Genomic DNA, 13950 nt, shown 5'->3' with positions numbered 1-13950 from the left:
TATCACTGGGTTTTTTTTGCTTTTTTTAATTCGCTCAATCCTCAATCTTCTTTTTACAGTGTGATCTGGTTTACACTTTTTTCCACTCCCTCCCTCGTGATGAGAAGAACATCAGCAACACTATAGCACATAGGCCATCAGGTGAATTGTGTTTTCTTTGCTTTGTATCCCTCACTTATAACACACAAGTGAACAAAAAGAACACAGTAAAAATAGACCAGACACGCTGAACTGAACACATTGGGACTGATTCCTAGTCTCACTCAGAGTGACTGTATTTGCAGGCAGCCGCGGAAGCCTGATTTACTATCGTATACTAATACGAGTATTAGTTCAACTTATGTTGGTGTTTGTACGCGTGCAAGAGGAAACCCATGCCACCTATTGAGTTTACACCGGGAGCTGCAACCGTCATTAATAGTATTTGCACTTGCCCAAGCCCTATGCTACAGTAGGTGCAAGAGGTGTGTCACAAACAGGCTTCCCTTCCCCTGTACGCCCAACTGAGAATCGCGCAGAGCTAAAATTCGTAAAGTCGTTTTTGCACTTGCACTGTTTGTAGAAACTCGCCATCTACATTCGTGAAGAGAGATCCATGTGACTCAGTCACCCACATTATTTCTATTAGGGTTCCACACACTGCTGAGATACTGTATATTCTAAACTATTACGATTTGAATTATAGATTTGGGAGGATTGGTATATTTTCAATGACCATTTTAAATAAGGCCACCTAAAATTATCAGTACTGCCAGCCCAACTGTTCGATATGGACAAGGAATACACTGGGATAGCAGTATGTAAAGGTAATGGCAGGTGGCATCACCGTACTGTGACATCTTGGAAATGCCCATACCTGCATCAGTTGTAAACAGATATCTCGAGAGTCAGTTTGAACACCGGCTAGGCTGCTCATGGCAAGGTGATGTGAATTATCCGAGTACGAACGGGGCATTATAGTGGGTGCCCAACGGATGGGACATTCCATTTCTGAAGTTGTGCGGACATTCAGCATTCCTCGATCTTTGGTGTTACATGTGCACCTGGAATACCTCATGGAAGGTATTACCACCCACCATGGACAGCACAGTGGCCGACCACTGGTGCTTAATGATCGTGACCAGCGTCATCTGGCCAGGATTGTCCAGGTAACAGACAAGCAACACTGACTCAAATCGCATCCACATTCAATGCAGGAGGTACTAGACTCATATCCAGCATTCTTTAGCTTCCATAGGATATGGGAGCAGAAGACCCACCAGAGTGTCCCTGTTAACACTGTGACACCAGACACAGCGCCTCACCTGGCTTTGTAATGTTGCTGATTGGACCCGGGAGGACTGGCAACATGTGCCCATGGTTCAAAGAGTCATGGTTCCAGTTATTTCAGGCTGATGGTAGGGGGCGGGTGTGGCGCAGACCACACAAGGCCCTGGACCCCAGTTCTCAACAAGGCACTGTGCAGGCTGGTGGTGGTTCCATAATGGTGTGGGGTGTGTTCACGTGACATGGGTTGGGTCCGTTGGTCCGCCTGAACACGTAATTGACCGGTAATTGATTTTTTGACCATTTGCAGTCATTTATGGACTTCATGTACTCCCACAACGATGGATAATGCCCCGTGTCATCGGTCCCAAGTTGTCCAGAATTGGTTCGTGGAGAGTTCCAACGAATGGTGTGTCCATTTGCACCCAAGATCCTGCACCTACAAATATCAGGGAGCTGTGGGAAGCTATCAACACAACATGGATCATCATTTTTACAGTGGTCTTCTATCCACTTGTGGAACTGATACCTCATTATGTTGCTGCCGGGCTAGAGGGGGTCCTACACTATACAAGGCGTCTATCCCATGACTTTTGGCTCTTCGGTGTATATATCCATTTAAAAGTATGGAGGGGTGCACACATTAGAAAACCATAAAACACACTAATAAAGTAAAGAATACATGGTCTCACATCAGACATGTGTCGGATATGAAGAGATTTTGTATTTTTGTTTGCAAATTTGATAAATGCTGCAACTTTTCTTGTGTAGTTTTGTTTATTATTTATTGATTTTTTATTTTTTTTTATGCCAGTAAAAAATTTGTCACAATTTAAAAATAAAATAATAATAATACATCCAGTATATATGGAACTTTTTTTATTGTTGGAAAGTTAAATCTTTTTTTTTTTTTTCTGCTTAATAAACCTTTTTGGTTTGTATTCACAGATGCAACATGGTATGTGCCAGTGGGCAAAGTTGGAGGGGAGGTCAAACTTTCCATCTCCTATAAGAATGACCAGTTGTTCATTATGGTGATGCATATCCGTAGCCTGGTAAATATATACATAGTATCTTGTATATAAACTTGGTCTGTTTGTTTGTACGGTTATGCATTCGGACACCCCTGCACCGATTGGGATGAAACCAATGCAAGGTGTTCCAGTTGTATTCCGGCCAGGTTTTAGGGGGGTTAGGGTCCCGGTTGGACCGCCCGTTAGTGTGTGCTGGGCAGAACTTTGACCCGGGGAGATTGTTCTGGTCCTTCCACTGGATGAAAACGTCACAGAGGGGTGGCAATTGGTCTGGGATGCCTAATGGAGTGGTTTGGGTCTCGGTCAGACCTCATAGCAGAGTGCGCCAGGCAGAATAACTCCAGGAGCCTGTTCTGGGCCTTCCACTGGATGGATTAGGATGACATCACATAATAACTTGTAGAATTTAAACCCGGACAATTAGTATTAAATAATAGAATAACACAAATATTACAGTAGTAAGAAATGGTTTTCCTAAACAGTGTGGAGGCATATGAAATGGAGAGGTTAAAGTGTTGGGGATAAGAGTGATTAGGGGAGTGTTGATTGTAAGGACAGATATGGCAGAGGTCTTTCTATTACTATCTTAAGGGGAGATGTACCAAGACTTGGAGAGAGATAAAGTGGAGAAGTTGCTCAAAGCAACTAATCAGCTTCTGTCATTTTATAGACTGTGCCGGATAAATGGCAGTAATAAGATGATTTGTTGCTTTGGGCAACTGTTCCACTTTATCTTTCTCCAAGGCTTGATGCATGTCCCCCTAGAGCGAGATTACTCAAATCTTGGAGGCAGATAAAGTGGCAAGAGATAAAATATCAACCAATCAGCTTCTAAGTGTAAATTTTGTAGTGTAGCCTGTAAACCACTATATGCAGTTCAACTTCTGAAAGGGAGAGGGTGTTGGAAATAGAGATGGAGGAAGGGGGGGGGGGGGGCAAAGAAGAATGGGATGGGTATAGGGAGGCAGAGAGGGAAAAGACACGGTGAGGGATGAAATATGAACAGAGATGAGAGATAAAGATGGGGTGATGGACACAGATATGAAAGTGGGGAAGACACCTATTACCACTTGGAGCTAGTGCCCCCGCCCAGTGCCTACAGCAACGCTGTGTAGCCCCACCCACAAACACCCTCCCCTATCCAACATGGGGAGCGGGCATGGAGATCGCACGAGTTAAAAAGGGAACACTAGGCTCAGTATTGTTTCAAATTAATTTTCTCCAGTTTATAAAAAAAAAAAGAGTCAATTCTGTAGTTTCTGCTCCTGCTTTGTGAATAGTAAACACAAGATTACTTGTGTGTTACAGATAGTGGGTAACGTGCTGATGGAAGAGGTCCTAGTCAGGCCTCTTGTTTCCTTATTCACTACAATGGAACATGGCAGCCACAACTCTTGTTAGTTTGTTACGACCTGCAGAGAAGCTGGTCTTTCATTTAGTTTTGTGGGCATCTCCTTTAAGATAAATTAAGGTGCGTACACACTTGCCGATATTTTAAACGACTGAATGATAACGATATCATTATCGTTCAGTCATTCACTATATCGGCCAGTTGTGTACGCTAAAACGATATGATTGATGACGACGGAAAACCAGCGATGCGCGCTCCCGCGGGTTGTTGGTCATTGTCATTCATCGCCCGAACATGCAGGCCAACCTGACGATATTGTCAGGTTGTTGCATGTTCGGGGATGAGGGAGGGTGCCCGACACTGAATGATATCGTTCAGTATGTGTGCTCAATGTTGTTAGTAACATTGAGCACACCCCTGCCAGGGACAAACTAGACAATATCGCTCATGGAGCGAATCGTCTAGTGTGTACGCACCTTTAACATCAGCAATATCTTCACTTCCAAAAAGCTTCTAAAACTGGTAGCCATGTATAACTTTGAGGGCCTGATTCAGAGATGCACGCTACTGTAGCAGATTAAGAAGCACCATCGGAAATTGCACCTACCCTATGGCAGGTTCAGTTTCTCTGTCTAAACATGGCTGCCGGTGTCAATGCAACTGTGCAGACACGGTCACTGAATGCAACATGCCCACTTTTGGCTAGCCACCCCGATACCGCCCTGAAATGCCCACCGAAATGGCATCTCTGTGTGCAATTTCCATCTGCGTCTCCCGATGGTAACTATGGGGATACACTGCTCAGTGCAACGCTTACACATGCGCAGATTGAATACATCAGCCACTTGCATACGTCATCAACACTGCGTCCTCTGAATCAGGCCCTGAATAATCCTAAAGGCAGCTTACATTTTCATTTAATGATGTATAAATAGCAGTGGTGACAACTTCCGTTCTACTCGTGTGTGATGTCCTGATTACTGCTCACCTACACTGTGGCACAGTGTGAGTTCCTAGGGAAGCTGCATGTGTCAGGCACAAATAATCTGCTGCGACTTACACTGATGTTGCTCTATACTTACTCAGGTTAATTACATCAGCTGCTTTGTTTTGTGTATTGCTCTATAATGACATCATATAGCAGCAAGATCAAAAAATCACAAGGGAATAGCCAGCACCCGGTGGGGCAGAAAGTGTGAGCTTGCAAACAGAAAAGGGATTTCGTAAGAAACCTTATTAGACACTTTTCCATCAATACAATTTTATTGAAGCTTTGGCAGAAATGGGAAAGGTGCAAAAGTATAAAAAATGTTAGGGAAATTAAATACAAATGTATTTTTCTAAGCAGACTATTATTTATAGAAAGGGTAGAAACCTTTAACAAAATCATAACAAATAATAATGGAACAACCTAGCACTCCAATAAATTAGTTATGTTTGTATAGCATACATGCAGCAAATGAAAGACGTTTGTGCTGAAGCTTCAAAATATTTTTTTTTTAAAACAATATGAACAGAATTCACTGCGCTTAGTATGATAGTAATAATGATACATAAAAAACAATCAATAAATAAGTCTGCTCTTCCTGAAACAGACTCAAGAATAGTTAAAAAATGCAGAATATAATTGTATTTCATGTGGTGATGGGCAGAATATGTAAGGAGTGCATAGCTTTTTTTAATCACATTTTTTTTCTTCACATTTTCTACTTTCTATCCATTTTATTTTGCTGGCTTTTATATAGTTCTATTAAAGGTACAATAAAAGTTATGTTTTAAATAGTATAGCACATACACCACACAGGACAATTCTTTCCTTGTGTTTCTTACCATTAGGACTTGCCTGGCTTAGGGCTGGCAGTCTCTGCATATGTGTGTGCCCACATTACTGGTTCACACATGCACATTGAAACTGCAAGACCAGCTTGGCCTTCCAGTACCATTTTTGTTTAAAAAAAAAAAAAAAAGTTTTAAAAAATAAAACAAAAAATAGATGAAGAAAATAGAAAAAATAATAAAAAAAATAATAAATGCTTTATTTAACTAATCAAGTACGTTTCTGCTGACAGCGATGGTTACCACCTGCGATGCTCTGTCATCACCAGAGAAAGGGCTTTTCTCCACTTAATAAATATGCCCCTAATTTGGATGGAGAAGGTGATTTAAAGGAGCGTTTTCTGATTGGCACAAGGGTATATAGACTTTTTGTAAGCCTTGAATTCTCTATGACTTCAGAGATGCCAGAGATAAGTTCTCATCTCTGTAAATTAGTGGTTCTCCATCATTTTCAATCAGGGTACCTCCTGGCAGGCCTTTCGCATTATTTGTACCCCCAACATTTCCAAACAATACATTTGTAATAAAAAATAATTGCTATTAGATAAAATGTTTAGACACCATATAGAAGAATTTTTTTTTTTTTTTAAATGACAGTAATAAATTAATAGACTATATTGTGGTATATGTACAGTGTATATGTATGTGTGTATATATATATATATATATATATATATGTGTGTGTGTGTGTTTCTCCTACATATTACAGTTTATAAAGAATGTGAAATTGACAATAAAACTAGTCCCACCGCACCATAACAGAACATTGTTGAAATAACCCTGAATATCACAGCGAGTACCCCTGTGGGGTTCCCTAGGTTGAGGACCAGTGCTATACATGGAACAGGACACATATTTTATACTTTCAGTTTCTACATTTACAGGAAAGCATGCTTTCAGACCCATGTTACAAAAATGCCAAAACATACAAGTTATGCTGGACCTACACTATACAATTATCAGGGCGATCATCCCGATATTAGCGGATCGCCCCGATAATTGTACTGTGTGTGCGGGCGACCGATGGTAAAATATCTATCAGTCGGGCATGCCGGATCGTCCAACATGCCCGTCCGATGCGATATTTTGTAAGTTGTATGCCCAGCCACGGCCGACTGACAGACATTTCCCCTGTTCCCTTAGAGGGAAGGAATGGGGAAATGTCTCCTCCCAGGGGCGCTACACAAATATCGGGGCCAATACACTGTATATGAGCCTGCACCAAGGAGCAGTATAGGAGAAAAACGGAAAAGTGTGGATTTTGATGAGATGTTTTTCGCTACTACAGAGGTGTTCCCAAGGAAAGATGCAATTGCGCACATAAACAAGCTTTGGGGGCTGCAGATTTTGCAGTTCATAAAAAAAATAAACTTATTGGCTAATAAAATAAAATGGTCAGTCTCTATTTTCCATATACGTTTGAGTTAGCCTCAAACTCTTGTTTGAAAGGTCACAGCCTTGGACACAGTCGCTGTTTCATTGCCTTTTCAATGCTGCATTATACCCCATGTAAATGCAGCAATACAGCAGCCGATTGGCTTCAGGAACAGAAATCCTTTTCTACAGTATTAGACAAATCTTCACTGTGCACTTGTTTTTAATAATTGAGAATGGATCTATTCTGGCAAAAAGTTGTGCTTGCTGTGTTCTAGATCCATCCTCCATTTTCTTAAAAGGCCAAATTTTCAACTTTTGACTATTTTTATTTAAGGGTAAATTGAAAAAAAAATATTTCAACATAGCTTATGTTATATTCAATTAAAAATTTTGTCATTGATCTTATATAAAGGAATTGGGAAAGCTTTTCAAAGAAAAAAATAGCAAAAAAAAAAGCTTGAATCCAAGTGCGAAAAATGGGATGGGGACTGGATGCTGATGCTTGGGATCCTGGGGGTCAAAAGCTGGATGTTGGCATCTCGACAGGGTTAGGATACAGACTACCTACCCTAACCCTCCCTCCCCGGTGCCTGAACCTAAGCACACCCCCTAATGCCTAAACCTTACCCCCCCCTAGTGCCTAACCTTAACCTAACCCCGCTACTTACCTTCGGGATGCCGGCGCCGGAATTCTGACAGGAAATAATTGTGATTCAGTCCTGAACATTCCCTTGCTTAATCTGCATGCTCTTTGCAAGATCCTTAGAGTTTCCATGTATCTCGCTCATGGAGCAGCTAGTAGAAAGCTTACTCCTCTTGCTTAGTAACTCGTCCTGACCATCTTAATAGAGACACTTTTTAAAAGAGAGGTTTTTTTATGATTAATTTGCAGCATTACTGTAACTAATGAAAGTGAAAGAGGTTTATCTATTCAGTCTTGTTGCCTTCCTACTTTCAAATATTAAACAACTAAAATTGTGAATAAAAAACAATCTTAGCTTGTATTTGCCCCATTTGAACATGGCTAGTTTGTTTGAATTATTGGCTCTGTCTTACAGAAATGGCAGAACCCCAGGTGGGGACATTATAGTCAATTTTCTTAGGTGGTACTGCATCATTAGAGTAATATTAAGACTGTATTAATTGTATGCTCTGATGACATTATACTTACTAATGTCACTTTCATCTGTTCTTTTTTATTTTAAACATTTTTCTCTGAGCAGCCTCTTCAGGATAACAATGAGCCAAATCCATATGTGAAGATTTATCTTTTACCAGATCCACAAAAAACAACAAAGAGGAAAACTAAAGTGGCAAAGAAAACTTGCAACCCAACATATAATGAAATGGTATTTATTTGCATATGAGTGCTTACAAACTGTCTGGCAAAAGCTTAAGCAGGCACACCGGTTCTGGTAGACAGGGTGGGGCACGGACTAAGCACATTCATTCTGGCAGTTTAAATATAACAGGATGGGATGTAAAATCTAGTTTTGGTGACGTCAACATTCCAGCTCAGTGGTCAGCAATGACTGCCCAGTGCTCCATCCAATCAGGTGCCTCCTGTGCATATCGGGTAGAGCATGCAGGAGTCAGTGAGACATGAGCACTGATCATCAGCAGAATTAGTAATTAAGTCACATGTACACTACTGGGAGATATTGCCCACTGTAAATAATCTTTCTGTTTTATGCTCATGATGGTACAATTTTCAGTAGTTATTATTCAGTATGTTATTCAGCTTTGTGGAATTGCTCATTGTAGAGGAGATTTTTCAAAGCTTGGAGAGAGATAAGGTGGAGAGAGAAAAAGTACCAGCCAATCGGCTTCTAACTGTCATTTTACATGCTGTGTTTATCTCTCTCCACTTTATCTCCAAGGTTTGATACATCTGCCCCTGTATATGTTATACATAATATAAATCAATTTTGCAATATATAAAATTTGTTTAAAAACTTTTTTCCTCCATCACTACTGAACCTTTTATTTGTGTGGGCTAAAGGTGGTATACATGAACTGTACACCATTTATATTCCTCTCTCCATTTGATATGTTAGTACTGTAAAACATTGGTGAAATTTTAAACAAAGTATATATAAATTTTGATAAAGATGTCCACATAGTCTATCAATAATAGATCCATGATACAAATACAGATGTAACTAGATGACCCAATGTAGGAATACAAAGGTGTGGGTTAATTTAACATATTTATGTTCCTGATAGTTTGTTATATATATATATATGTGTGTGTGTGTGACAGGGGCGTCGGAACGATTTTATGTTGGAGGGGGCAACATAAAATCATTCCTCCCCTCGCCGCACCCCACCCCCAACTTACCTGTTGCGCCAGAGCTCCGTGGGAATGAACCCCCACCGTGTCCATGAAACCGCACCTCCACCCTCACACTCGGGACGGGACTGGATGAACAGTGGCCGCAGACAGAGGCTGTGCTCCCCTGCACCGCATGGAGGAGGTGTATTTGCTGTCTTTTAACTTAAAGGCCGCACATTACACCACCTCTTTGCAGTGCAGGGCCTTTAAAGCACAGCCCCTGACTGTCAGCAGCCGGCTTGACGCTTTTCAAATGTTGCCCACCCCGTTCCGACGCCTTTCATGACAGGTGAAGTGAACTGATTATCTAGTTACATTGGCACTTCTCTAGGGTGGGAAATATTAAGCAGCAAGTGAACAGTCCGTTCTTAAAGATAAGAAGTTAGAAGCAGGAAAAATGGGCATGCGTACGGATCTGAACGACTTTGACAAGGGACAAATTGTGATGGCTAGATGATCGGGTCAGGGCATCTCCAAAACTCCAAGTTTTGTGGGGTGTTCCCGCAATGAAGTGGTTAGTACCTAGCAAAAGTGGTCCAAGGAAATACAACTGGTGAACCGGAGACAGGTTAATTAGCCTCCAAGGCTCAATGATGTTCATAGGGAGTGAAGGGTAACCTGTCTGGTTTGAGCCCATAGAAGAGCTAGTATAGCAAAAAGATTTGAAATAATGAATGCTGGCTATGATAGAAAGGCGTCAGAGTGCCCATGCTGACCCCTGTCCACTGCCGAAAGAGCCTACAATGGACACATGAGTGTTAGAACTGAACCATGGAGCAATGGAAGAAGGGAGAACTTTACAAACTAATTTTGATATTTGAAAAAAAAAAAAATATATATATATATATATATATACACACATATACACAAATAAAACAATCCTAATAATTAGATAGATAGATGTCTTTATGGGAGAAAACTGACTAAAATAAAAGCTGTGTGTCAGGATACCGGTCACTAGATTACTGCAAGTCTTAAGTTGTTTGGGTTTATTTAATCACTTTATATTTTGTTCACTTCTATTTCATTTTTAATTATTGGTTGACTACATTTTATGAAATGTAATAAAAATTATGTTTTAAGAGAAGGTGTGCAACCATAATACCTAATACCTATTCTTTTCTAATTTTCTTTTGATGTTGGTAATCTAGGTAGGGTAGCAGCACCAGAAAATTACAAGTATAAATAATACAATTATTTGGGTCTCTTTTGAAAATTAAAAAAAACTTAGTGCGACTCATCCTCTAAATGTGATTAGTTTTCTAACTGAATTAATTGGTTTCTCTCTGTTCTGCCTTTCAGCCGTTTAGAGATGTTATTATTGTAAGTAGGTAACAAACTGTTCAGGTTTCACTGCCACCGTTCATTGTACTAAATTTAGGAAAGGCGACTTAGGGCCTGATTCACTACAGATCGCAGCTGCCATTATGCATGCAGGTATGCTGCACAATATGCTAATGACTCCAATCGCAAAGCTAGTATAGAGACGCCCAAAGCCAGCATAGAGAAGCCCACTACCGCTTTCGCACGTCCGTAATACCTTGCAAACCTGCATATACATTGCTACCATCGAGTAATATCGGCGCCTCACGTTTACAATTACAACAGGTCTGACCTTACACAGAAATTGCTAACCCCATCGCAGGCAGGGAGTATACAAGCTGCGTATGCCATCGCAGTGGCTAATGCAAGCCCAAGTAACAGCGTTCAAACGGACAGGCACATCTGCGTTTCTTCGACCACTCCCATCACCACCCCCAAACGCTGACCTGACGTCACTCACACTGCGATGGCTTTGTATCTGCGTAGGTATTCGCAGAGCGATCGTAATTCTAACTCATGCATGCGCACTGTGGTGTGTACACAACATCGACCAATCTGCCTACGCAGTTGCAATTGCGATCCATGATGAATCAGGCCCTTAGTGCCGTGGAATCAGGATACTGTCAAACCGTTGTTTGTAGTACAACTAATGTCTTATTTATTTCTTTAAAAAAACAGTCTCTTAATTCTGTTTTACAGTTAGTTTATGATGGAATTCCTAAAGGAGATCTTAAACAACGTGAGATCTGGCTGACTGTGCTTAGCGAGGAAGGAATTTGGGAAAACATCCTGCTCGGAGAAGTCACCATTTTGCTCAGAGACCTGGATCTCAGTCAAGAGAAAATGTGCTGGTTCAAGCTTGGTTCTGCTAGCCAAACGGCTAACTAAATAACACTGAGCAAATTCTACCATGGAAAATAGCATGTGTCACCTCTTTGGTGACAGCTCTACAATGCCTTGTTTTGTTTATAAGGTTATTGTATCCAGAAACGAGCTCAAGGAGTTTTCATTTTAATTGACAGCTAATATTAATATATATTATATTTTTTTTCCAAGGGAATTCAAGAAACTGCAAATAATTACAGGCTTCCTTCTAGAGAAGGGTTTCAAAGAAAGACTGGAAATATTACAGTAACATAAATAAGTTTACCTTGTGTCAAGGGAACCAGGCTAGTGCAGAAATCGCTTACTAGCCATTACTTTTCTGGGGTGAGGGGGGATGTAGTAGTCTAGAATTGCAATTCATTTTATTTTAAATATGTCAATGGGATTTGTCCATAACATGGCATTGGGGTGGGTGGGAACAGTTTAGCAGTTCATGAATTTTCTCCTGGAAATTGTGAGTAAAATTACTAGTGCAGGCAGATCTAAGCACCTTTTTAATGCAGTTGCATTGAAGATGTATGTATGTATGTTTTACACCTACTCTGTAAATTTTGTTGTGTCATTGTTTCCTTATTTATTTAATTTCCATAGTTTGTGCGAAACTACTTCTGTTAAGTAGATTTGTCCCCTTAATCTAACCAAAATAAGTTCTTGAAAGTAAAAACAGTGAAAATTGACAGTATATAATAGGACCAATAAGAACTGTACCTAGCATAGCATAATGTGTCATGCAGAACATTTGTTTCTATTAGGGCTAGTACCTCACTTACAAATCGTTATGTACAACCGTAAGGTTGCAATTAGACATAGGCTTCCAACCTGTATTTCTTTGAGCTCTGTGGGATACGTGAATCCTGCATTGTTCTAATTTTGAGGTTCCCTTACATGGACCGTAATAAACACCCATTACTCATCCAATAGCACTGCTTTTTATAGATGTATTTAGAAATATTACTTTTTTTGTTAGTGCAAGTACATGATAAAATAATAAATATGTTGGGAGAATCAAGGGGACCATTTCAGTGATCTCCAGAGTGGTATTGACTTTGCAAAAGTGATTGCACTCCTAGGATGCCAAGAAATTGTGACAGTTTATAAGAACAAGAAACTTATTGAAATGTTATACTTGAAAGAATATCAGGACATTTCTGACATACGTGACATACACTTATGTTTAGCTCACCTAAACTTCACCACGCAGTGAAATGCCTGCAGGTAATAATAGTACAGTCTCTCTAACATATGAAGACATCCTGGGGTTTGTGAGGTGGAAGTTGGATCGGTGATTCTTGTATGGCAGGATTTTGTGCTCTAATGCTGTGGACAAGTTAAAGACAGTGCTTCCCAAGGAGAGCTTCTTTATAGAGGGCAGTAGTGTATTGGTTCCTGCCTGTTACTGACCACTAATGCAAAGTTTATGATGATGTGTATGTGTTGAATAAATGAGCTGCTGTTCTAATTTCAACAAAATTTGTGTTTCATTTCCACAGTATTTGTCCTATAATAATCCTAGGGAAGGTTTTCAATTACAAATCACATTGTATGTCCTTATGGTTATATCTGAATAACCATCATTATGAGTTGGTTCTTGGTGGTTATTTCTTTTCTGGGGTACCAGCACCTTTTATTGTATAATTGGTAATCCATAGAAGTACTTCTGGAAACCAGAAGAAATCAGTGAAATAAACCAGTCAGCGCTAGTTATCAGAAAGTGGAGCAGGACTTGATACAATGGGATCGATACAGCTGCTGTTCCAAAGAAACTACGTAGTTTCTCCAAAGAAAATTATAACCATAAATTGTGAATAACGACCTGCGCTTGACCAATCACCATGTGTACACAATGGTTTAAAATAATTGAATGATTTATTCAGAAATATAATAATGATCACATTAATGCATGGGTCCCATGGGGCATAATAAAAAACATAGACAATATACTCATATAGTAATCATATCAAATATCAACATGAATACACAATAACAAACTTTTCTAAAGTGAAAGACTATTACTAGTGCGTTAAAGTCTCAATGACAAAGTGGATAATCCCAAAAAAATATTGGAATAACCATCATTATAAGCTGGTTCTTGGTGTTTGGCTAATAACAGCGTTATTTCTTTTCTGGGGTACCAGCACCTTTTATTGTCTAATTGGTAATCCATATAAGTATTTCTGGAAATCAGTGAAATCATTTAAAAAAAAATTAATAAAATAAGCAACTGAAGACTTGTCTAGAGCGTGGAAGCTATTCTGAATCTTGTGTCAGCTGGTAACGTTAGGTGAGCATAGGCACCTTCAGCTAAATCTGGGAACACCATACAATATATCGTTCTGACTTTGATTGGAATGATATATCATGCACATCGTATAGTGTGTATGCCCAATCCGTCGTTCCCGAAGGGCTGATCACTGGAAGTAATTGAATAGCTCCAGGCATTTAACCCAGGAGCTAAAACCTGTGGTAAGTCCTTTGGCTAATTTAATAGCCACCTTTCTCATTACATACCATCTCATGATAAATTAAACACACTCCTGAAAATC

The 13950-nt window shown here is 39.9% G+C and overlaps 1 protein-coding gene across 3 annotated transcripts in view; it reads left to right on the top strand.

Moving 5' to 3' along the window:
• Positions 1-12850, top strand: part of PIK3C2B (phosphatidylinositol-4-phosphate 3-kinase catalytic subunit type 2 beta) — a 202458-nt gene extending 189608 nt beyond the window's left edge. For all 3 annotated transcript variants that reach the window (XM_088458178.1, XM_088458180.1, XM_088458177.1), the window contains exons 30-33: positions 60-141; positions 2215-2321; positions 8088-8213; positions 11222-12850. In XM_088458178.1, the coding sequence (XP_088314304.1) occupies positions 60-141; positions 2215-2321; positions 8088-8213; positions 11222-11410 (504 nt within the window). In that variant the 3' untranslated portion in view covers positions 11411-12850. The remainder of the gene's footprint in view (positions 1-59; positions 142-2214; positions 2322-8087; positions 8214-11221) is intronic.
• Positions 12851-13950: the final 1100 nt, after the last annotated feature.

Source organism: Taudactylus pleione, unplaced genomic scaffold (genome assembly GCF_031769625.1).
Source record: "Taudactylus pleione unplaced genomic scaffold, aTauple2 ptg000814l, whole genome shotgun sequence".
NCBI lineage: Eukaryota > Metazoa > Chordata > Amphibia > Anura > Myobatrachidae > Taudactylus > Taudactylus pleione.
This window is presented reverse-complemented; position numbering and strand designations above follow the sequence as displayed.